This window comes from Exophiala oligosperma, assembly GCF_000835515.1.
Source record: "Exophiala oligosperma strain CBS 72588 unplaced genomic scaffold supercont1.1, whole genome shotgun sequence".
Lineage (NCBI taxonomy): Eukaryota > Fungi > Ascomycota > Eurotiomycetes > Chaetothyriales > Herpotrichiellaceae > Exophiala > Exophiala oligosperma.
The window spans coordinates 412,036-434,699 of record NW_015622818.1 but is presented as its reverse complement, the minus strand read 5'-3'; the positions used below and the strand labels follow the sequence as shown (position 1 = coordinate 434,699).

General features: G+C 50.6%; 5 protein-coding genes across 5 annotated transcripts; 2 read left to right on the top strand and 3 right to left on the bottom strand.

Annotated features, from left to right (window-relative positions):
• Positions 1-6,199: 6,199 nt before the first annotated feature.
• Positions 6,200-9,698, bottom strand: PV06_00153 (uncharacterized protein). The gene is made up of 2 exons (XM_016400621.1): positions 9,463-9,698; positions 6,200-9,377 (listed from the first exon to the last, which is right to left on the bottom strand). The coding sequence occupies exons 1-2, from the start codon at positions 9,571-9,573 to the stop codon at positions 6,693-6,695; spliced, it is 2,796 nt and encodes a 931-aa protein (XP_016267674.1). The 5' UTR covers positions 9,574-9,698; the 3' UTR covers positions 6,200-6,692.
• Positions 9,699-10,417: 719 nt separating this feature from the next.
• PV06_00152 (uncharacterized protein) lies at positions 10,418-13,626 on the bottom strand (the record flags this gene model as incomplete). Its single annotated transcript, XM_016400620.1, has 4 exons — positions 10,418-12,268; positions 12,317-12,379; positions 12,429-12,863; positions 13,108-13,626. The coding sequence occupies 4 exons, from the start codon at positions 13,624-13,626 to the stop codon at positions 10,418-10,420; spliced, it is 2,868 nt and encodes a 955-aa protein (XP_016267673.1).
• Positions 13,627-14,600: 974 nt separating this feature from the next.
• On the bottom strand, positions 14,601-15,714 carry PV06_00151 (uncharacterized protein; the record flags this gene model as incomplete). Its single annotated transcript, XM_016400619.1, has 5 exons — positions 14,601-14,609; positions 14,655-14,699; positions 14,751-14,876; positions 14,923-15,249; positions 15,640-15,714. The coding sequence occupies 5 exons, from the start codon at positions 15,712-15,714 to the stop codon at positions 14,601-14,603; spliced, it is 582 nt and encodes a 193-aa protein (XP_016267672.1).
• On the top strand, positions 15,648-17,863 carry PV06_00150 (uncharacterized protein). Its single transcript, XM_016400618.1, has 2 exons — positions 15,648-15,817; positions 15,864-17,863. Exons 1-2 carry the CDS (start codon positions 15,802-15,804, stop codon positions 17,600-17,602), a joined length of 1,755 nt encoding a protein of 584 aa, XP_016267671.1. The 5' UTR covers positions 15,648-15,801; the 3' UTR covers positions 17,603-17,863.
• Positions 17,864-18,985: 1,122 nt separating this feature from the next.
• PV06_00149 (uncharacterized protein) lies at positions 18,986-21,410 on the top strand. The gene is made up of 2 exons (XM_016400617.1): positions 18,986-19,666; positions 19,724-21,410. The coding sequence occupies exons 1-2, from the start codon at positions 19,085-19,087 to the stop codon at positions 20,165-20,167; spliced, it is 1,026 nt and encodes a 341-aa protein (XP_016267670.1). The 5' UTR covers positions 18,986-19,084; the 3' UTR covers positions 20,168-21,410.
• Positions 21,411-22,664: the final 1,254 nt, after the last annotated feature.

Below are 22,664 nucleotides of genomic sequence, written 5' to 3'. Positions count from 1 at the left end.
CCTCTCGGGGACATATGCGCACAAGCTCGGATAACAGCCCAGAGATTAACCCATCTTCGTCGGTTCCGCAAAATTCTAAATGGAACCCATGGTCAGAGACACTCACTGCAATGACGGCTGGAGCAGAAAGGCAAGATCCCAGCCACGTGCGTGGACAGACACAAGATGGGCTCGAGAACGATTCGAACGAGGCCCAACAGAGCTGTACGACGATCACCTTTCGCACCCCTACACAGGGCTTTAGAGCGATAACCAGCAGCAGTACACCAAGTCCGGTGACAACCATAAGCGTGCGAAAACGTCGCAAGGAGGTTCAGAAGACATCTAGCTGCGGCGTGTTGAACAGTATCTCGAACAAGACTGGGGACGAAGTGAAGATCGATGTCGGCCTCAGGAAGTTCAGTCCTGGTAGGGTTCGGAAGATCCTGCAGGAGAAAAAAAGCCAACTTTCCGTCCTGCAAGACAACAACAACAAGGAGAACATTCCCACTGACGAAGGAAAGTCTATCCTTAATTCAAGCGCTGAAAAGTCTCACAAGGCGTATGGGGCCCGCAATACGAGTGCTCGACTAAGGCAACGAGCCAGTAGAATGACAATGAGATCCTACAAAGAACTACATTCAACTCCCCAGAGCGAAAAGAAATCAATATCAAGTACACCGGACAGGTTCGAGGACAGTCCCGGCGAAAGAGCGAAGAACCAGCTCGTGGCGCGACTCAGCCGGCCGTTCAACATGGATGTCCCTCCTCACAATCGACCATTCGATAGCACGTACTTAGGGAAAAGAACACCTGGACACCCAGATCCGATGGGAAATTCCAGACTTAGCGTCGCTCGACCAATACCTGAAAGTATCGGGGGATCTCCGTCTCGAAACACGTCGGGGCCAGAGGGAGATGAGCCAACTGTGGCACAACTGGCAGAATCGGCTGTAGGTCGAGGCACTTCGAAAGTACTGGGTCTTTTCGGCAGCCGCAGAATGGTAAGTAGCTTTCTCAAGAGTCGGAAGGTTTCAAAAAGCACAAGTGAAGATGACCTGAGTGCGGTCGAAGGGAGTCCCGCATTTATCTGAAGATGTATTCAAATTTGAGTGTGCCGATAGGTTTTGGCTGATTGTAGAAAATGCATGGTTGCAACCAGCAGAAGGCATGGTTAGAAGCATCAAGAATAGTCGACAGTCGGTGCTTAAGCATGGCATGAGCATGAGGTGTATCTTAGCGACGGAAGCAAATTGTGCATTACACAGAATCGGAATAGAGAAGCATTCTTCAAGCGCTCTGGGACAACGCGGTATGAATTATTTTAGTGCCTCGCTAAAAGGTCATGGTAGTCATCATACTTGAGCCTCGATCATCTTATCGGGGACTTTGAATAGAATATCAATAAACCTATCTGGGTAGTTTACTCTGGAGTGCTCGACGCATACTCCGTAGAACAGCGAGATTAACGTCCTAATTTGGCAATTGTTTTCAAGTTATTTATCATCGCTGAGAGTTCTTAATTACACTGTTACATTCTTCTCTTGACCGCTCTCTCTCTCTCTCTCTCTCTTTCTCCCTCGCGCCCGTCTCATGAGATCTCATGGGGATTTTCTGACTTTGTCGTTTCACTGAACGTTGTCTACTTTAACTAATGGTTTACGGACTAAGGGCTATGGAGTGGCTTGTCTGAAGATTCTTGAAGAGCAAAGAAGCAATGGAACAGGCCAGCAAAAGCAATCACGATCAATCAATCAAGGACATGCATTATCTTTGGCTACTTTACTGTAGATTCTAAGTAATGAGCATGTGCATCTGACTGTTTTGTTTCGTGGAATTGTTGGCTGTCTGGTATTGCTCGCCCTCATGCGCTTTTCTCTCGCGTTTGACGGGTTAAGTGAGTGTCGTTAACAGTGTGTTGGCAAAGATTTCTGTTGACTGCGTTTTGAAGAATTCTGTGTACTGTATTTTGCCTGCAGATTTTGCCTTGTTTTTCTGAAAAGAATACGGAAAAAGAAATTTGTCTAGTGCATGCCTACTCTCTACGCGTGGATATCATGTACCACGCAGTCGATGGCTACTTGGCAATATATGAACCACGAGTATATTGACCCTGCATTGTTGTTGGTGTTGGGTGTTTACACGTTCACACTTCTCTGTCTTCGCCTCCACCATCTCTGGTTTGTTTGTTTGTTTTGCCTGCGCTGCGCTGGTCATGATCATCAACACATTGGATTCCTTCGCCCACTCCTACAAGCCTCAATCGAAACTTTCATCGCCGTTCTCTCGGCTCGACTTCAACAAGACTGTCTCTATCCCTGTTCACCTCACCCGGCTGGACTACTACGTCTCAACCAGCCCCGAAAACATCGCAAATGCGCCACTCCTCCGACCCCTCCGGATCCTCGAACCCACCCGGCATCTACAAATCACGCACTCGCCTTCGACGAGAATTTGAATCGGTTGCTGGGTCAGGAAAAGCAATACTCCAACACACAAGAGTCATCATGCTCACTCCATCGCGGGATCCTGTTCACTCGTGATGTGCTCCATGGAGATATCATTGCCTCTTCTGACCTTGTTGGCGCCCACACTCTGCCTGTCACACCCTGCCTGAAGATCCTATTTCCTAATCACCCTTCCTCCCGACTTCGTTGTGGTCACCATTGGGCCTTCAGTCCCACCTGTCACCAATTCGCTCGGGGTTTGCGAGGGCTCCGGCAAAAGTCAATACGTGCAAGCTGTCATGTGTTTTGTTTCCCGTCTGAAGGCAGCCCCATCGGATGTCAACAACGAGCAGACATGGTCTCTACAAATGCCTCGCCCTGCCCTCCTGATCTCCTCTTTTCTCTTTCCTCAAGTGCGTATATCCACATTGCTCTGCTAACTTCTATTGCTATCGAGATACTGCTTACTGTGTACAGACAACGATCCTTCCGATACTCGAGAGGTGGAATTTTTAGAAGACAAGAAGCTTGAGGTTGTTGGTGAGTTACCATGTCGTTGCTCTTCATCGCTTGCTTGTGGTTGTTCTGGACAGGATGCCTGCCCTGAACACACTCGTTTGCCACGGAAAGCTGCACAAGGTGCTCCCAACATACCTTCAAGCATTGCGTGACATCCTGCCCTCTCTATTACTCTCACACTCCGGTCCCAATGTCCCATAGCCTGGGCATTGCCCAAATGCCGCTGATGGCCCTTTCAAAGACAAAGAATTGCTTCCAGTATCATTATCCATGAGTTTCTCTCATTCACAATACAAAATCCAATATGTCTTTCCAAACACTTTCACTCTCATGGTTATCACTTTCAGCCTTCTCATTTCTGAGCTACTTTGGTTCCTGGAATCCCTCATCATACAAGCAACCTCTTTTCAAGAATCATTCTTCACTTCAGGAACACCTTCATTCCTTGTTATACCCTCCACTGAGCATGCTTCCCAAAGGAAGACCTTTCAAGACCCCGTTTTACATAACCACCTATCTTGAGACAGACTCTCCACTCAAGGGAGATGCTTCCTGGAACTACGATGCCAACCATCCACATATCCTACTCAATAATCGGCCCATCATTATCCCCAAGGAGCCCTCTCAACCCAACCTCCCCCCTTGATTCTTGTTTGCTGTTTCTCAACGAGCTCTCTGCTTCATGGCTTCATGTCATTCTTGTTTTCTCTTGCTTCAATGGATCCAACCTGATCCATTGGATTCTAGACTAACGCCTGTTCTACAGGTTGACCATACACCATGGGTGTGGAAGTCAAGTCCATCAACTTCGACCTGAGGAGGCAAGCTCGGGAGACCAGGTCTCGGCCTTGGTTGACCGGAAGCAAGCTCCGAGGACGGTCAAAAGCCTCCTCTTCATCTGGTCTCGCTGGTAGCATGGATGCCCCCAAGCTACCAGAGAATACCACTGCGACAATTGTCTCGGACCTGCCACCTTCTCAACCCAGCTCGTGTGATTCCGGGGAGCTCTGGGCGGGCAGTACCATAAAGAAGCAGGCCAAGGCCCTTCTTTCCAAAGCTTCGGCTGCGGTCTCTAGGATCCCCCGTTGGGTGGGTCTTAAAGGTGGTCTGTCCCGTTCTTGCCAACCTCGTCCACTTGCTGGCGAAGGTGTGCATGGAAAGGGCAAGTCAAACGCCGTGTCTCCCGCCGTCACAGGGGAGAAGACTTTCAAGTCCCGGCTTCCCGTTCGCGTCAAGAAGTTGGTTGCTATGCGACGGTCTGCCTCAGCGCAGATACGACGTAGCAAGGCTCTTGATGCTAATGGCGGGAAGCCTGAGGACAAAGGAGTCGGCAAAAGCACTCCTGTTGGCCGGAAGGCCTCCGGTGTAGCCAAGGGTCTCGTGAAGCGGATCCAGGGTAGTATGAAGCCGAAGCCGCTCAAGGCTATCCGAGCCGTCCTTCCGGGGCGCTCGGCCTTGAAGCATCGTGCCGATATCCCTGGGGAAGCGGAGCAAGTGCAGACTGCGAAGGAAGGGATTCCATCCCGACCGGAGCGAAAGGTGCGCTTTGTAGTCTCCGACGGTACAAAGGAGGAGGACGAAGGCCCTCGAGCCGAAACGGCCGAGTTTAGAGTTCCTGACGACAAATACTGGAAACAGTACCGGCAATGGGGCGCCAACCAATGCTGCCGTCAGGAAGTGTGCATTTGCTCCAGAAACAGGGTCCGCCCCCTTTCTGGAGAAGACTGGCGCCATGAGCAGGACCAACGTGGTTACGACTACTTGGCCCTCTCTGGCGGCATGTTTGGGGGTCAGATGCACTTCATTACTTTGCTAGACGGGATAGCTTTGAAGTGAGTGCCACCTCATGCACAAATGGCGACATGGTGTTTGACGGAGGAATGGCGCAGGTCTGTCTGAAGGCTTCAGTGGGGCATCACTGTTGTCCGGATGCTGGCTTGGTGGCCGTGGGTTCCAGGACGCTGGAGCTTCACCGGGGGGGTTGTGTAATGCGCAGGAGCAGGAAAAGGTACCGGTCATCCACACACCCTGAGCACGAGTTGGCTTCGGCACACTCACCCAAATCTCCAAAAAAAAGGTGACGGACATGGGACGCCGTGTTCTGAACCGCCCAAAAAAATTTGAAAGAAAAGCACAAAACCATACTAAACATTATAGTCTTGCCCCATCCCCCTGTTTTTGTTTTCTGTGCTCAGGATGTGTGGGTGGAAGGGTCACCTTGGAGGATATCCGTCCGGCTCTCTGCCACCAACGCCAGAGACGATACTTCCTTCGGAGAGTTGTCACGCTGTGCCTCACTTGCAGGAGTCGGACGCCATCAATCCCGTCGTCTTGCACTTCTACAGACATCAGATCGGATCTCGTCGTGGGATTGAATCGGGTTCTGCTTGTCATTGAAGTCGCTTGAACAATATCAACCTCGTCCACGTGCTGTTCTCGTTTTGGTGTCTGATGGGATCTCCTTTTATGGAGATTCCAAAATGATGATCACCCTCGAAACAGTTTGGATACATTTCCTCCTCCCCAGACTCCCCCCTCTTTCCCTTGTTGATTGTACTCTTTACCCCTCCGGGCCGACTCTTGCTGGCCAGTACCTCGCGGGAATGTACAGAACTCTTATTCCGTTGCGCAATGGGGAAACAGGTGAGTATTTGGAGTTTGTGGTCATGTGCCAAGGTATCTCGAGTTGGGGGTACAGCATCGCCGTGACGGTTTGGCTGCTCTGCAGAATGATGACATTCAGGTGAGCCTGCTCCTCTCGGAATACCCTCAACCACTCGGCCATCGAATGTGGGGATTGTCGTCGAAGCTATCAACGCCGGTGCTCGTGGGTGGTGACGGTCGAATTCGAACTCGGGGGAGACAGTACCGGGCGAAAAGGGTGTGGAGAGGAGCAGATTGTCGAATAAGACGTAGGTTGATTGCTCATGACGAACGAAAGAGCATCATCACGTACAGTACAACAATCACGTACAAGTCGCAAAGAAACACCATCATGTGAGAAATTGAAGGGAGAAATGTTGTTGAATATCTTTCGTCGTTTGTTGCTGTACTTAGCTAAACACATGGACAACATATCAGGTACGTCTTTTTCCTTTCGTCGGTCCTGTTCTGGGAAATATTATCCCCAAACCCCCCTCCTGTTGGTGCTTCGGGTGTGTCTCGAGGAGCAGAAACATGTAGTGACAAGCAAAAACAAGCACGGAAACACTGTAGCTACCGTAGGGTAGGACAGGTAGAAAAAAAAGACTACTGTGTAATGATGATAATTTATCGACATGAAAACGTGACAAGTCTACATCGAGAGAAAACAAACCTCGACATCGTAACGGTTACGGTGGTGGTGGTAGTAATGATGACGACGACGGAGGACAAGGCCGTCGCAGACATTCCCGTAACGTACCCTTGCAACCTGCACCCGTACAAGTGGGAGAAACGAAAAACGGGGGCCAGGGGGGGGAAGCAAATGTTGCATCGTGTTTTCCTTCGCTTTGTTCTCTTTCGAGGCTCCCCCCTTCAAAAGCCTCCCGTCCCCATTTGCGTGATCGTCGCTACTTTTCTCAAATGCGTTCATTTGGCGTTTCTTTTTGACCCTTTATCGGTGACAAACATTCATTCGCACTCGATGGACCATGGACGTGACCCTGCCATGCTTCCTCATCAAACAATGACAATCCCTCGGATCTGGACCTTGTGAAACCATGACCCGTCATGGATCATCATGAAACGTCATCAGAACAAAACCAATCAGATCCGCCCAAACATCTCCTGCTCCAACATGTCCGCGTACAACTCCAACGCGGACCCTATCATGTCCACAATCGCCCAGCTCGTGTTGCCCTTGAAGGTCTTGCTCCACACCCGCACGACCGCGACGCTCAAAGTGCACATCTTGTGGGTGTCGTCGAGCAGGGCCCGACTTTCGTTCAGCACCGTGTGGTCGTTGGCGTTGCCGTCGAGTTGAACAGTCATCTCCGTCTCGTCGAGAAGGCTGCGCACCCACAGGAGCAGTTTCCGTTCGTGCTCCGTGACGGGAGCGCCGCCTTCGGACTTTAGTCTGGACAGGACGGCCAGCCACTTGCTCAAGAGGAACGCACATTCGAGACTGCACAGGGAATGTTGGATCGACCAGAAGAATGTCTGCGTGCGAGCGACAAAGTCGATGCCCAGACGGACCGGGATCGAAAGGGCGTGGGCGGAATGCAAGAGGGCAGGGGTCAGGCGAGGGTCGCGACGGATATCGGGTGTGTTGAGGAGAGCCGTGGCGATTTGGGTGGCGTCTCTCGTTTCAAGGTGGCGGAGAGGACCCATGTCCACGTGTAATCGGATATATGCTAGACCAAGGAGGGCCGTAGAGGTGAAAGCAACAGGGCCGTTGGGATTTTGCGGATCTAAACTGGACTCGGGCGTCCGTTTCCAGCCTGCCTTCCACGCCCGCAAGCCTCGATCGAGGACGGCGATGTCTTCGACACGTAGGCTTGAACCGGCCACGCCAGGCCAAGCGAGTGAAAGTTGCCGAGCGAAGAAAATCTGCTGGATGAGGGCATGGACAAGAACGTAATTTCCAAGTGGAGATATGGGAGTAATGGGGCCTGGAGATTGAGTACTGAATAGTCGAGTGAGAGCTGCTTGGAATGGTACTTCGACAGCATTGTTGTCAGTTCGTAGCTTCTTCCACTGCTCGACCGAGGCAGCTTTCCATTCATTGGCAGGGTCGGGCAGGTTGAGCTTGATCTCGGAGTTGAGAATGAGAGGCGGCACGTTCCATGTTATTGAGTGCAAGTTGAAGAAGCAATAGACGATAAGCTTCGTCCTCTTGTCGCCTTCAATCTTGATCCATTCTTCCCAAGTAAGATCTTCAGGAGATTGCACGATCTCGGGGCTTGCAAGTCCGGACTCACGGACCAAACGAGCCAAAGTGCTCTGGAAGGCGAGAGCTTCTCTGAGAAGCTCGGTGTGCCGTTCCCAAGTCGCAAAGGCGGTCAACAATAACAGCGCCTGTATAGACTCCATTTGCTCTTTGCCATCGGTGATGAAAGGAGACCCAGGTGTCACGTTCTGGAAAGGACTGCTGGAATGGCTCTGTGCCGTGAAGCCTCCACCAGGGGACTGGGCCATAGATCCGGTCCGTGGCCTATTCCATAGATGAGAGCTCGCTGAATCGTCTCGCCGCCGCACTTGTTCGAGAACAACAGCCTTCGCGGCGTAAAAGAGCTCTATGCCTCGGCTATTCTCGAAGCGATACTGGGCGCCTACGGCGGCCAAAGCTAGGATCAATTCTGGAGCACTGCCAGCTACTTGCAGCGTCGGGACATGGATGAAAGGTAAATGTTCGTGGAAGCCGTTCACATATCCGGCAAGGTAACGCGAGAGAGAATGTCTGGAGGGAGGGATGAAGCCTTTGGGCATGACACTGTCAAAGCCAGCCAGTTTGGAGACAAAAGCCGATCGATCAAAATCGGAGATGTCCCAAGTCGCTTTGGTTTTGGTCGCCTCGGCTTCTTCGATTGAACTTCGCGGCTCTGGTCGATGCGAATCAGGCTCTTTAGACTCTGGCTGAAGGGATGGCAACCTCGAACCAAAACGGGAGAAAGTGCTCAATTCATCTTGGGGCAGGCTAAGTTTGCTGTCGATGGGAGGCTCACCATTCAGATTAGGTCTAGATATGTTGAGATGATCGCGTGGAATTTCGGGTGAATGGTAGTTGTCAGCCTGATCACCGAACATGCTAGCATACCATTCCGACGACAGGCCCACACTGTCGAGGAAGACGGTAAAGTCTTGCATTGGGTCGCCTAGATCTGGAGGCTCAAACATTGAGGTTGGCTGGCCGTAACCTTCTGTCAGCATACGTGGCTGGTACTGTCCTTCCGAGACAGGAGGCATGATCTGCTGTAGTGGTTCGTGGAGAGGTTCTTGTGCAGATGTCTGCATGCCCGACATGAAATGATCTTGGCCGCTGGAAGCTACATGACTAGCGGCATGCGATAGCAGGTTCAGGTCATAACCCCAGGACGGATCAAGTGGCGGAGCACCCAGCTGTTGGTGCGATGAGATGCCATCAACCGAGTGCATGCCATTTGCCGGTTGCATCAGCTGAGGATCTAGCATGTCCATCATCCCCCTTCCCTCTGTAGCATGTGGTGAGAGCAGAGGTTGGTTCTGCTGCGGAGCCATTTCGATCGGATCAGAAGAGACAGACTGCGCCTGCTGGGCCTGCTGAACGGCTTGAGCCGCAGCTTTGGCGGCATTGTTGGCATTTATGAGATGATGCTTGTGAGACTTCCGCGTGGTATGCTGCTCTTCTTCACCAGGGTGGACGAGTCTTTCATGGCGCACGAGAAGGTCGCTTCGCGCGAAGGATTTTGAACAGATCTCGCAGACGAAAGGCTTTTCTTTGGTGTGGGTTCGAATGTGTCTCTGAAGGTGTTCCTGTGCAGCGCGACAACAAGTTAGCTTGCGACCGAGGTAGACTCCAAGATTGGAGCGCGGGATGAGGTTGAACAAGAGGTCATACCAGTCGAGCGAAGAGTCGTTGACAGTGCGGGCACGGTAAAGTCTTCGACTTATTGCCAGACTGTTTCCGCTTCAGTCTACCTCCAGCACTGGACGAAGGCGATATGTCCATCGTATTCGAAGCCTCTGGGCTTGGGCGCACGCGTAGGACTGGACTGCGATTATTGCGGAGTGAGGGGAAGTGATTTCTTGAGAAATGAGGAGGAGGGATCGAGGCAGTATGAGAGTGGAGGTGAGTGGATGAGTGGGTGAACGAGGAGGCTTGCAACACTCCGTACAGTATGTGAATCCTCGTATTGCCGGGGTTGGCGATATTACCGTGGAGTCCCGTGACTTCCAAGACTCCCAGGTATTTTACCAGCCACTCACGGCATCTCGCAGATACAAGTACCGAGCCAAGCTAAGCCTAGTCAAGTAGCTCTGTCTCACGTGATTCATATATGATCTCGAGTAGAGGATCGTCTGACGATGAATTCTTCACAGGGACGCCACGATACTGCTCCTGTCAGACAGATTTATTACCCGCTCTCCCTGTTTCCGAGATGCCAAATCTCGATCTCGAAGGCCTTACTCTATTCTCTCACTACAATACTGTACTGCCTCCCGAGGATGAGTTAGTCAAGAACCCTTCGCGCTAGCTACTACCGGTATGGAATTGCTGTACAGACTGCATCGGCGAATAGCTATTCGCGACGCTGCATGTCAATTGTTTCTGCTACTTCTGTGCATCACTATCTATCCATGTCACTCGTTGAACCATTGAAAGAGTTCTCGATGCAAAACTCGACTTCTTCTGTCGTCTCTCATCATCTAGCCCCTTTTTTTCGTCATCTCCAGTGTGCAATCTATTGCTGTACCAAGACAGAGTGTCTGAGTGACATCCGCCTCGTTCCACAGCACTCAATCTTTCATCCGTTAATGCTTGGACCTGTCTCGGTACGAGATCGGCATTTCGATCAGTAGTACATGCGACCCTTACCGTGGTCAGCCACCTCATTCTCTTCGCTTTCCTCGTTGATAACATCAGAGATGTTCAATTGGGATTGAGCACGGCCATGAGTTCCGGGACGTGGAGGGTCTGACTGAACCATCAGATCGTTTGGATCGGCTCCGATCGGGGACAAGCCAGTCATTCCAATGCCCAGATTCAAGGTTGGGGTGGAAGCATTGGAACGGTTGGGGCCGTCGAATTGACCAGGAGATCGACCACGGACGACAGCAGCAAGCGCAGCATTGCCAAAAGGAATGCCATAGCCTTCGCTGGATCGACGAGATGAAGAGCTTGAACCATACATGCCAGCACCCATAGTCACGCCCGCGCCCATTCCACTCATGCCAGTAGACAAACGTGGGTCACGGCCGATAGCTCCACGTCCAATCTCTGGACGAACGCCAAATGTCATACCAGACACAGTGCCCTTGTTCTTTCCACGAGCTGAATTCGGTCGACCAATAGACGGCATGACAACAGCAGGTGGCTTGTCAGGTAGGGGGTGAACCATACCAGCAGGAGCTGGTGGCAAGTTTTGCAAAGTGGGCAAGGGCGAAGCCACACCGCAGTGCTGAGGGCTGACTACCATAGACTCTGTTCTGACCGTGTTCTCCAATCTAGTCGTAATTCTCCTAAGAGGCGGGCTGCCATCTGGGTGCGCTGGAGGGTAGACTCGAGCTGGCGTAGGAACGTCATCCGGATCACTCATAGAAGTGGTCATGCTAACATCGCGACGCACCGAGGTATGAGCAGGAGCCGGACCCGAGACTAGGCCACTGTTGGTGCTCTGGTGACCTGTGTTGGTATGTGACGAACTGGTGACTTGGGTGGGATTGAGCATGTAGGGTGGGTTAATGTCCTGTGCTGGTCCAAATCGTGGAAAGCCGCCCATATTCGCGCTGGTGAGTCGTGGTGTGAAAGTGGTTGACTCGGGATTGAGTGTACCACGGTGCGTGGGTCGACCAGAGCCAATGTCCAAAGCCGTCATGCCTTCAGCAAGACCCGAATCAGGATTTGCGTAGCCACGATTGGCAAAGCGATCAATTTGTCCCATGAGCATTGCGCCCTCCTCTCTCTTGATATCGGCCAAAACCTTCTGGTACGCCTCCAAGCGTTCTTCATCGGTGTATTCAATACGTTTCTCGCCAGCCACGGTATGGCCCTCCTCTTCGTCCTGGAACATGTCATCCTCGGCATCGTAGACTGGTTCGAGCACGTCGTCTCCAAATACATTAGGATCAAGGCCGAAGCCAGGAGCAATACCAAGCTGACTCATGTAACTAGACCAGCCCTTGCGCATCAAAGTGGTCAATACCTTGCTTTCCATCCGGGAAAAGGTCTTGCGGGGAAGATTGGCCCCAGATTCGGTGTAGGTAAACAACAGATAGCCATTGTTGTCACGGATGACTTCCAGGTGCGGTCGGACACCGATATCTCCTCGACCTTCACGCTCGAAGGCAGTAACGCCTAGATTCAGAACTTCGAACCACATACCAATGTCTTGATCAGATAGCATTGGTGGGTTGGAAGAAAGAGTCTGAAAGGGCCAGTTGCGGGCATGAATGCTGATGCGCATTCCCGGACCAACTCGAAGAGATGCATCAGCGATCAAAGCCTTCTGTCGCTCTGAAAAGCCAGCACAGTTCATGCCAGCGAACAAGAAGTCCATCAGCAACTTGTTGTCGAGTCCAACTTCACGAGGGATTTGAGAGCCAGGATCAACCTTCAGAATCAAAATCTCCAACTGCCGAGTGTACGTCTTGAAGAGGGTGTCGCGCTGCTGCAAGGTATACAAGTCAACAGCATACCAAGGAAACTAGCACTCATCAGTAAAACAATTTAACAACGTGGTGGCGTTCCATACCTTGTACAACGTACTGATAGTGCTTTCAAAGGTGCGTTGAAAGCTACGCATAGCGAACGGAGACTTTGTAAGTTAGTAAAGTTTCGCTTGAGGTCAAGAGCACGAGACTTACACGTTGCGGATATTCAGCGTGTCGAATCACACCGTTCATCTCTTCAGCAGTGAAGAAGCCTTTGAAACCAGAAGTGTAGATATCGTTCGTGTGTATGACACGAGGAACGCTAGGCTCTTCCTTATCCCAAACAACACAGCGGGCTCTGGGGAACAGGTCTCGCATCAACTCTGCCTGGTCGCTCAATTCGACAGTGACATGACGTTGTCCGAGTTTTGGATGACGCATGCGAGCAAGACCAAAGCCATGTTCCCATGCTTGAGCTGCGATCAATGGAGTGATTGTTTCAACATAGGCGTCCATGGTTTTGCCAGTTGAACGTTCCATGATGATGTGGATGGGGAAACCCTCTTCATGCGGTTTGAGCAGATCTTCAACGTGGACATGTTTGCAGATGAATTGTTGTACCTCTGCCATGGTGAGGCCATAGGGGATCTAGACAGATTGATGGTCAGCATATATCAATGATTGCGAAAGTAGAGAATGCAATGAATCGTAATATCTCTTGTCATAGAGGTGTTCCATCTCTGGTCTTCAGCCGATCTATCACCAACTTTCAACAACAATTGCATTTTGTCGTTCCGCATATGCCCAATATCGAGACCACGTTATCAACATTCATCAATAACTCGAAAATTCAGGTAGACGGTGCGCAAGAAACTGAGTGTCATGAACTTACATTCTTGATCTTAATCACACCATGACCCCGAGGCAGATAGGCTTGTGTTCGGTCTGTAAACGGCGCATTCGAGGAGGGATCGAAGGGGACAACGGACTCCATGCTTGCTCCTGGATAGTAAGCTGGCACTTGCATGAAAGTGTTGTCGGGGTCGTAGAAGTTGACGGTGTTGGTGAGAGGTTGGTTCCAGCCAGGATTTTGAGACAGATTTGGCGTGGGAGCAGGCATGTCACTAGCTACTACCAAAGGCGTAACACCAGAGGAAGTAGTAATTCTCGTTGAATAAGTCATGGGAGGATGGATCTGGACCCTATTGTTTTGGTCAATACCGTGAATAGGTTCAATTGTGCTGTTGTGAGAACCAGCGCCTCTATTGTTCTCAGCGCGGGTCTCGTCCTGGAGTGTATTATTGTGACGGTCGTTTGAAATCGTGTCTGCGCTATCCGCAATGAGCGGTCCTGGGTCCTCTGTAGCAGTGCCTACAGCGTTACGCTTCGACGGAGCCAAGTTCGATGCCATGGTGAACTGGAGACAAGGTCACCGCAAGCAACTGAGGATAATTCTAAGAGCACAGAATGGAATGGAAAAAATATGTGATAAGATGGGAAAGAAGAATTTGATGACAGGAAAGGTTGAGAAGTGAACTCAACAGAAGACATGCTGTACTGTGTACAATGTCAATGAACGTGAAGTGAACACTTACGTGGGCGGTGTGGAAAACAGGCTCGTGTCCTGTTTCTCACCCACAGCCAAATGAGGCTGAATCGCGAAGGTGGTGAGCGAATACTGTTTCTCGGCTGCACGATTTGGGCGGAAAGAAGCCTCATTTGATTGCCCGTCAATCAAACAACGGAAGCCGGAGTATATTAAGGCCGATTGTCAATTCAAGAGAATCTCTTTCGTGATTGTCTCTCTATTGCGTCGATGTTATCCATCTGGAAGAATGAGTTGAGTTTGCTGCAGTGATATCTTTCCGAAGGTATGGACAAGCCTAGCTCGTATGGCTGAGTGGTTCGACTCTTTTCTTGGAACAGAGACCACATCGACACTAAACCCAAGAACCCCTATAAGATTTCCAAAATGCTTCTTTGTGTGCCATTGCAAAGCTGCAATGGGGGTGGAAAACCAAAGCCAGTCAGTAAAGCCCGCAGAACGGGCATTATCAATCAACAACAGGGGTTCGGACAAAGAGTTGCTTGTATGCAGCAAGATGAAATCTTCATATTTATTCTCATGAGTCAGGTTGATACGTCATTCCGCCAGAAGGAGCTGTATGAAGAGGTTGTGTTTAGGCAACAGACAACCGCAACCATATATCCATCAATGCGTGGTAGTTGCATGATCTCAGGGGCGCACAATCCATGAGCCGCAGCCTTGTGCACCCAGACATATCTGCAAGCAACCTTGGTAAAGTTGGCATTGCTCTGTGTTCGAAACTTCGCTGAGTTACGACAGGTGGTGTTGCAGAACCAGAATCCTTGCAGATAGCATTTCTAGTCAAACTATTGACTGTTAGCAAGGGGCGCTCCAAGCTGGGATATTCATACTGGGGTCAAGAAGGATTCTGCAACGAATCGAGCTCTGGCATTCAACTGCACACGAAGTTAGCTGATCTGCGGTTGTGCAATACAACTCCCACATACAAAGAGCTTCATCTCGGAGATCTCTTTATCGACTTCCTCCATGAACTGAATAATGAAATCCACCAGCTTATGCTTGAGCATCTCTTCAGTATGGGTGTTTGTGATCAGGAACGAAATATCATAGCCCTATTTCAGTCAGAAAACACTCCTGGCAGGCCCTCCAATGGCGTACCTTGACTGGTTTTCTCCTCAATATGAAAAAGGACTCGGCCCTTTGGGTCAGGAACCGTGTGAATTTATGGACCAGAATGTTCTCAATCTCGTCTGCTTGCTTGATTCGTATGCTGACTCGCACACTATTGACGCTTGGCTCTATGAGAACCTTCTCATTCTCGTTTCGCGCGACTGTCAGCGGGTTGAGCAGGACTTCTGGCGAGCTGGCAGCTTCTATTTCTGGCACATTGTGTCTTTCAGAGGCTTGAGAGGCAAAATTCGAGAGGGCGAGGGCGGCTGTGAGGGAAGACCGAACACATTGGAGGTAAGGACGCAGAGATTGTGACTGTGAACAGATCAGCAAGTGTCATGGTTCTGGATGTCCAACAGAGTAGGCATGCCATTTTCAATGCGGTCCGTGGATGGGGATCGGAAGGGTTTAACGCCACATGGAAGCTGATATGTGGTGAGAATGAACTCCCTTGACCAGGTGTGACTCGTGAATGAGCCCAAGGTATTTGGGGATATGCAAAAAGCGAGTAAGTCAGGTAAAGTGTTGGCTGAATTGTCCCGCGTTGACCGGTGTTGGATTACGAGTATTATCAAGTTGTCGAGGCACCGTCATCTTACAGGCTGTTGCGGGCATCTTGGCGGGGCATTTCTGTCTGACAAAGGCAGATAGTGTTTACTTAGACCCTTTCCACACGGAGTACATATTGCCTTGTGCCTGACACACCCCCGGCTCGTCGCAAGCCTTCCTGCCTGCGCCAGTCGCAGCCTTGTTGACTGCTCGTTGCACGCCCGCCACCATTCAAAAGAACACTTCCATCCAATTCTTCATAACACACATTCTCTCTTCGGTTTCACGACCTCTGCACTCCTTCATCTCCCACGCAAGATGGCGACCATTCCAAGTGAGTTAACATTCTCTACCTGACTTTCTCTTCTAACGATCTTTAGTTGTCATCAAACACCAGGGCAAAAAGTACAATGTCGATCTCGACACAGCCTCCAACGGTGAAATGCTCAAGTTGCAACTCTTTTCTCTGACTGGTGTCGAGCCCCAACGACAATCAATTTTAATAAAAGGTGGAAAACTAAAAGATGACACTGATCTGTCAAAACTCAATGCCAAACCTGGTCAGATCTTTACTATGCTGGGGACGGCTTCCTCTGAGGGAAGCTCACTGGCTGCGCCGGTTGAGAAGCCTCGATTCCTCGAAGACATGACCGAAGCCGAGGCAGCTGCTCAGGAAGGTGCTACACCTGCTGGTCTTGAGAATCTGGGCAATACCTGTTATCTCAATTCCACCCTACAAGTTCTACGAAGCATACCAGAAATGCAAGACGAGTTAAAAGCATACAATCCCGACCACAGTGACGTTCGCAGTAACAGTGACGAAATGAGCAGGCTTGGTCTCGGCGCTACGGGTGCGTCGAACGACCTGACGGGACAGCTGCGGGATCTCTACAGCCGTATGTCGAACACTCAAAGAAGTCTTGCTCCTCTGATGTTCTGGAACGCTCTACGAGTGATATATCCTCAATTTGCCCAAAGAGCAAAGAATGGAGCCGGTTTTGCACAGCAGGATGCTGAAGAAGCCTGGTCTCAAATCATTCATCAACTGCGACAGAATCTGAAAATCACAGAGAAGAGCTCTTCCGAAGAAAACAAGGCCAAGAAAGAAGTTGTTTTCATCGATCGTTATATGGCCGGCGCTTTCCACTCATCGCTCGCCCCACCGACAGAAGCTGCGGAGAATGAACCTGTTGTCGAGGCCGACGATGTGTTTTTGAAGCTTGATTGCCACATCGATCAATCTATCAATCACCTTCGCGATGGTCTATTGGCCGGCCTGACTGAAGAGATCGAGAAGAACTCCCCGACGCTTGATCGCAATGCCATCTACACCAAGACTTCCAGAGTATCACGATTACCTAAATACCTAACCGTCCATTTTGTGCGCTTCTTCTGGAAGAAGGACGTCCAAAAGAAAGCTAAGATTTTGAAAAAGGTGACTTTTCCAGAGGAAATGGACGCCGTGGAATTCTGCACAGATGACCTGAGGAAACGATTGATCCCTGTTCGCGACAAAGTCCGTGACATTCGGAAGGATGAACAGGATGTGGAGAGGGCCCGCAAGCGACAAAAGCTTCGGCATAAGCAAGAAGAAGATCGCAAGCACGATGAAGCTCTGAAAGAGAAAGAAGCAGCTCCCATCGCCAAACTTCGAGAACAGAAAGACAAGAAGGACTCGAAAGAGAAGGAGCCGGAAGGAGGTGATATGGACGTTTACAAGACCGACGCCGAATATGAAGCCGAGCGAGCCGCATCCATCAAGCAGGCAAAGAAAGAGCTTTACGCCTTGATCAACCAACAACTTGCAGATGATGCCGGTGCCAACAAGTCTGGCTTGTACGAGTTGAGGGGTGTCATCACCCATCAAGGCGCAAGCGCTGATAGTGGACACTACACCAGCTACGTCAAGAAGGCTGGTAAGCTTGTTGATGATGCCCAGGCACCTGGCGGCAAGCGCATGGAAGAGGATGGAAAATGGTGGTGGTTCAATGATGACAAAGTCAGCGAAGTTGATACTGAACGGATCATGGCCCTTTCCGGTGGTGGCGAAAGTGCATCTGCCCTTATTCTATTGTACAAAGCCATTGACTTACCAACCAGAGATGAACTTGAGCAATGATATGTTGTAGAATCGCATGAGGCCCCGAGTTCACGCGAGCTGGCCTGCGATTTGCATGACACAGCGATCAGCATTATGACAGACAGAAGTTGAGATAAAATCAAATCTATCAAATACGAAATCCTGATCCTGTAGGAACTTGGATACAGCACCATAATTCGCCATTAACACACCGTGACCATAGAAGGCTCACGTAATGACTCTGGTGCATCGAACGCTGAATGGCAGTAAGTAGTCTGTTGGTGGGAGAGGACTCCATATGTACCGCCCAAAGTCTCATCACGTGATGCTTTCTTGGCTTGGCAGCCACTCACACATCACACTAACCTGCGATTCTTGGCCTCGAATTCTTTCACCACGTTAGCCGACCATACCATCGACCGTCAACAAGTTTTCATCGAAAGCACGAAGATAACCGACCTTTTTCGATCGATCAACACACCTACTCGCAATCATGGGTAAAGTTCACGGATCTCTTGCCCGTGCCGGCAAGGTCAAGTCTCAGACCCCAAAGGTAAGCATGCTGTCCTGGATCGCCTCCTCAACAACAATCAGCGAACACGACCTGAAGGATAAATGCTGATTATACTCTCTATTCTCAGGTCGAACCCCAAGAGAAGAAGAAGACTCCTAAGGGACGGGCGAAGAAGAGAATAACATACACCCGACGATTCGTCAACGTGACGATGACTGGTGGCAAGAGAAAGGTATGATATGTCGCATACCCCGTGACGGGCGCACAAGTATCTACACACATACTTACAAAGTTTGCAGATGAACCCCAACCCAACCTCATAAGAAACGACTAGGAGCAGGGGAAGTGGATGGTCTAGACTGGAGAGTTTTGCAACGCATCGTATCCAAGGGCACGATATGAAAAATGGTCGTGCACAAATGAACGGAGGACATACCGATTGTCTTGATAGTCCGGTATGCATTTCACATGGTGGCCCGGGATTGGATTTCCCTAGAGCATGGCGAGTCATACATGGCTTGAAGATGGGATCTCTTATGATACTCGGAGAAGGCGTTTCGGCTGGTACTCGTACATTAAGAATACAGTATGCCTGTGCCAAATCTACTATCTCTCTGTCATCTGTGCCCTGTGTTCGCTTGTGACGTGTGCAAATGTGAATCGGACTAGACGCATGTTCGAAATTCGGTTCTCCCAATGAATATAAGCTGGTGTAACTGCGGTGCCGCTTCGAGCGAGCTTTTTTCCCAGGTATCGATACACAGTTGCCTATACAAATTCGAAGTAGAATAGTGTAGATACTTTTTCTGCTCTGTTTTCGGTCTACGACACTCATGCGTAGGTCGTTTCTGTCTGGTACGTACAGAAATCACTCTTCGTGTCGCCAAGGCTCGTGAGGTTCATAGGGTTCAGCGCAGCCTTGTTCGAAAGACTAAGTACAACCTTCCACAACAGCGCCAAAGAGGTTTGCACTCTACGTCTTTGTCAATCCACTTGATCACAGCTCAATGCAAGCGCTACGGCCGGCGCTTTGGCGTCAGGCTTGCCGGGCATCTCGACGTTCGCCGTGGCAGCGTCGAGGACAACACGGCCAACATGGTCCTCATAAAGAATACTTCCAGACTCCAGGACAAATGCCTGCCCCCGACACGACACCGTACACAGGAGCATACACCCCACAAATTGTCAAAACTCCCACAGGGCCCTCACTCTTCTGGCGCTTCGCCAGATCGGTGTTCTGGGCGGATCTCTTCTTCACCCTCGGCGCAATCGCAGGCACAGCTTTGATCAGCTGGGAGTACCTGCAACCACCCTTCGAGCCTGGCTCTGAAGAGGATCAAGAGTTATGCGAGGAAATAAAGGAGACACTCGAGGTGCACCCTCTGGTCGAGGGTCTACGTGAGCAGAATTGGACCGAAGAGAACTTCTATGCGAGCCGCTCGAATGGCGCCGTCAGGGGTGAACACCTGGTAGGCGAGAAGCTTACAGGCACACGCGGTGTAACAATGAAGGTCTTCAAACATCCTTCGCAGCCTATAACCATGATGGTATTCTTTCTGGGTTTCGGCGTAGAGGGTTGGCCTGACACGGTAGGACATGTTTGGCCGCGAATCGTTGTTACACAGCTTGCTAATATGACTCTCTAGATTCACGGCGGTATGACGATGTCTCTCCTGCACGAAAGCGTCCAACAGCACCTTCAAATGCATCACCCGGAACTTGGACCTGCGACTGCTCAGTTCAGCAATGTTTCTTTCTTCAGACCAATGCGGCCCGGCGACGTGTATAGCATCTTCGTTCCTCCAACAATTGTGCAGCCTAGTGTCAAAGAACACCATAAATCAGTGCACGTAACGCCGATACTGATGTACTTGGATGGGCCGATAAGCGTCGAGGTAGCGAGCAACTGGCAAGGGAAACCTGAGCAGGGCGAGCAATCTGGCAATGCGCAAACGATAGCTGGTGCTTCCATGTTTGACAGACAAAGCCTGAAAGCTATTCCCAACATACATGCGTTTGGTGAAATGGATGTCGCAGTCCCGGCGGCGAATGCATTCGAGGATACTACGCGCAATCCTCCGCTGTTCTAAGTTCTAGACTCCATTGCGAAGGAGTGCAATGTTGGCTGGAACTTACAGAGTTTGCACAGTAAGCAATGAGAGACTGGTACTCGCCACTGTGGTCGGACACAAGCGCAACGAAGACTTAATGACTAGAGTGTCAGATTGCTCAGCATGATCTAAGACCTTTGAGATCTCCCTCCGCCATGTCCAGAACATTTACGCCGATCCACACTGAAACAGCGGTCGAGTGATAGCCAACGCTCAACCCAAAAACAGTGATCGACTAGCACTCTCCTGTGCTGTACGTCGCCTTGTACGCTCGACCTGGAGGGATTGATGTGTTTGAGCATTGACCGGACATGATAAAGATGTGATAATGCCGGTGGTAAAAATGGACGACTCAGGCGGTGGATGCGGAGTCGTGGAGAGATCGTGGTCGAGGGCATGGCACGATAAACGAATCTTTTCCCGACGTGCATGAAAAGAGCCGAGGAACATGAAGTCCTCCACGTTTCTTTTAGCTTCTCATGAGGGCATACACCACGGAAGATTACCCCTATGTGGAAAACGATACCGGGCTGTCAGGCCAGACGTGGTGTGTGTCCACATGGTATGGATGGATTGTGAAAAGCATATTTGCCAACCGGACTCATCTTTAGAGACATCTGACGCAGTCGAGCGAGTCAGCATTGATCAGACATATCGAGGGCACGGCATTGTCACAACTCGATCGAATCCCGGTGCGCTCTACTGTTACATTTACAGGCTCCGGAACTCTACTGTTGAACCTTGACAACCAGATTCCTGGGCCCTAGACGACTACAGGGGTAAACATTGCACCTATCACCATCAATTGTCCAGATCCCTACGGTTTATTGTGTCCTCATGTCGTGGCTGGATGGGATGCCTCGGTATCCTGCCGGCTAAGGGACTGGTTTAGGTACGAGTTACCGGCAACTGTCCAAGTGTTCTGCGGAGAAGTGGATCAATATTGCATGGACGGACACCAGATGTCAATACCCGAGATATCGAAGAGGGACTTGCACCGCACCCTTTACCTGAGTCCAGCCTTGGAATTTGCTTTTTGACCGTGGTCCTAGCGCCCTAAACTTGGTGTTGGCTCCTTTTAGATTCCGGGGAGTCCGTGGCTGTCAGCGACCACCTCTTGGACGAGTATGCACGGGATGCACCGCATGTACACTACCGTGCTCTCGTAGAATTAGATATTGAAACTTTGTACAAGTTACACAAAAAGCATTAGGCATTGAGCGGAGTATTGATTCTCGGCTTTCGATCCCACGCCATCCGAGTCACCGTCGTTGAACCCCCCCAGCGACCGTCAGATCAGGCGGTGACAAATGCCCTCCGTAGATCTACTGGGTAACCCGGGGAAGCCTATAGGCTCAGAACTCCGTACCCCGTAAAACTTATGGGTTAGGTAGGTACTTGGGCCGTTGTACCCCATGCGCGGATAGGCTTGACCTCCCTAAGCTATTGCTTGGTAGCGGACATTCTTTAGACAGGTGTCATTTCAAGGGTGCAACACGCTCAATTGATCACCTGAGATAGGTTCGACTAGGTATACACATTGTGTGAACAATTCGCATACGATTGATACAAGTGTCATTTGACCAGATGAGTACGTTAATCTGCAGATTGCCATTCGCACCACCCCAGCTTTCACAGAAGACTCAATCAAAATCCCTTGTTGATATCGTTGGTTCAATAATGAGCCCCCTGGTCTCTTTAGGCTCGAGTAGGAACGTGGCTCGCAAAGAATGCATCGTTTACGGAGTAAGTCACAGTAGTGCTGGCCACGACAATCACGCCCCGTCCCATCCATTTCACATTAGGTCTTTGATTTAATTCCGACACGCCCTTACGGAGTACTGGTCAATGAACCATTTGGTAGGTAGTGTGGTACGAGTGAGTATCCGCCCTCCCTCCTTTCTCTCTCTCGCCCTCTCTCCTTCGCCTCCACCCACCGATGCGGGGGGAAGCGTTGATGGTTTTCGAGTAGCCCGCACATCAGCGAATACACTTGGTCGGGAGGATCAACTAGTTCGAAACGGATACGCTCATTACGGAGTTATCTACTGGATGCAATCATGATTGATGGCCATGGCTCCCACACACTGCTACGAAGATAATCTACGTGCCTCATCCCTGGTCTGATCGCCACATTGACTGTTACGTTTCTCGCTTCCTCGTCTGGTAACTCGTTAGACTCGCCCGAACCACGACGGGGGCCCCAAATCCACTCCACTGGTCACTCAAATCACCCAACTGGCTGAATTGAGGTTCTCGACCTGGCGCCGCCTCCTCCCCACGGGGCGACGCCGTACGAAGTAGTCGTCCAACCACCCACCGAGTACCAGACTTATCTACACTCGCACCACACAGAAACTAACTTCAAAAGCATGAATCCATCCTGAGTCGATCTTTCTGACCATTTCTGCCTCTTCGGCAAGTACATCTATCAATCCCTCTCTCCCCCAGATTCTCACACCTCCGTTCTCCATTT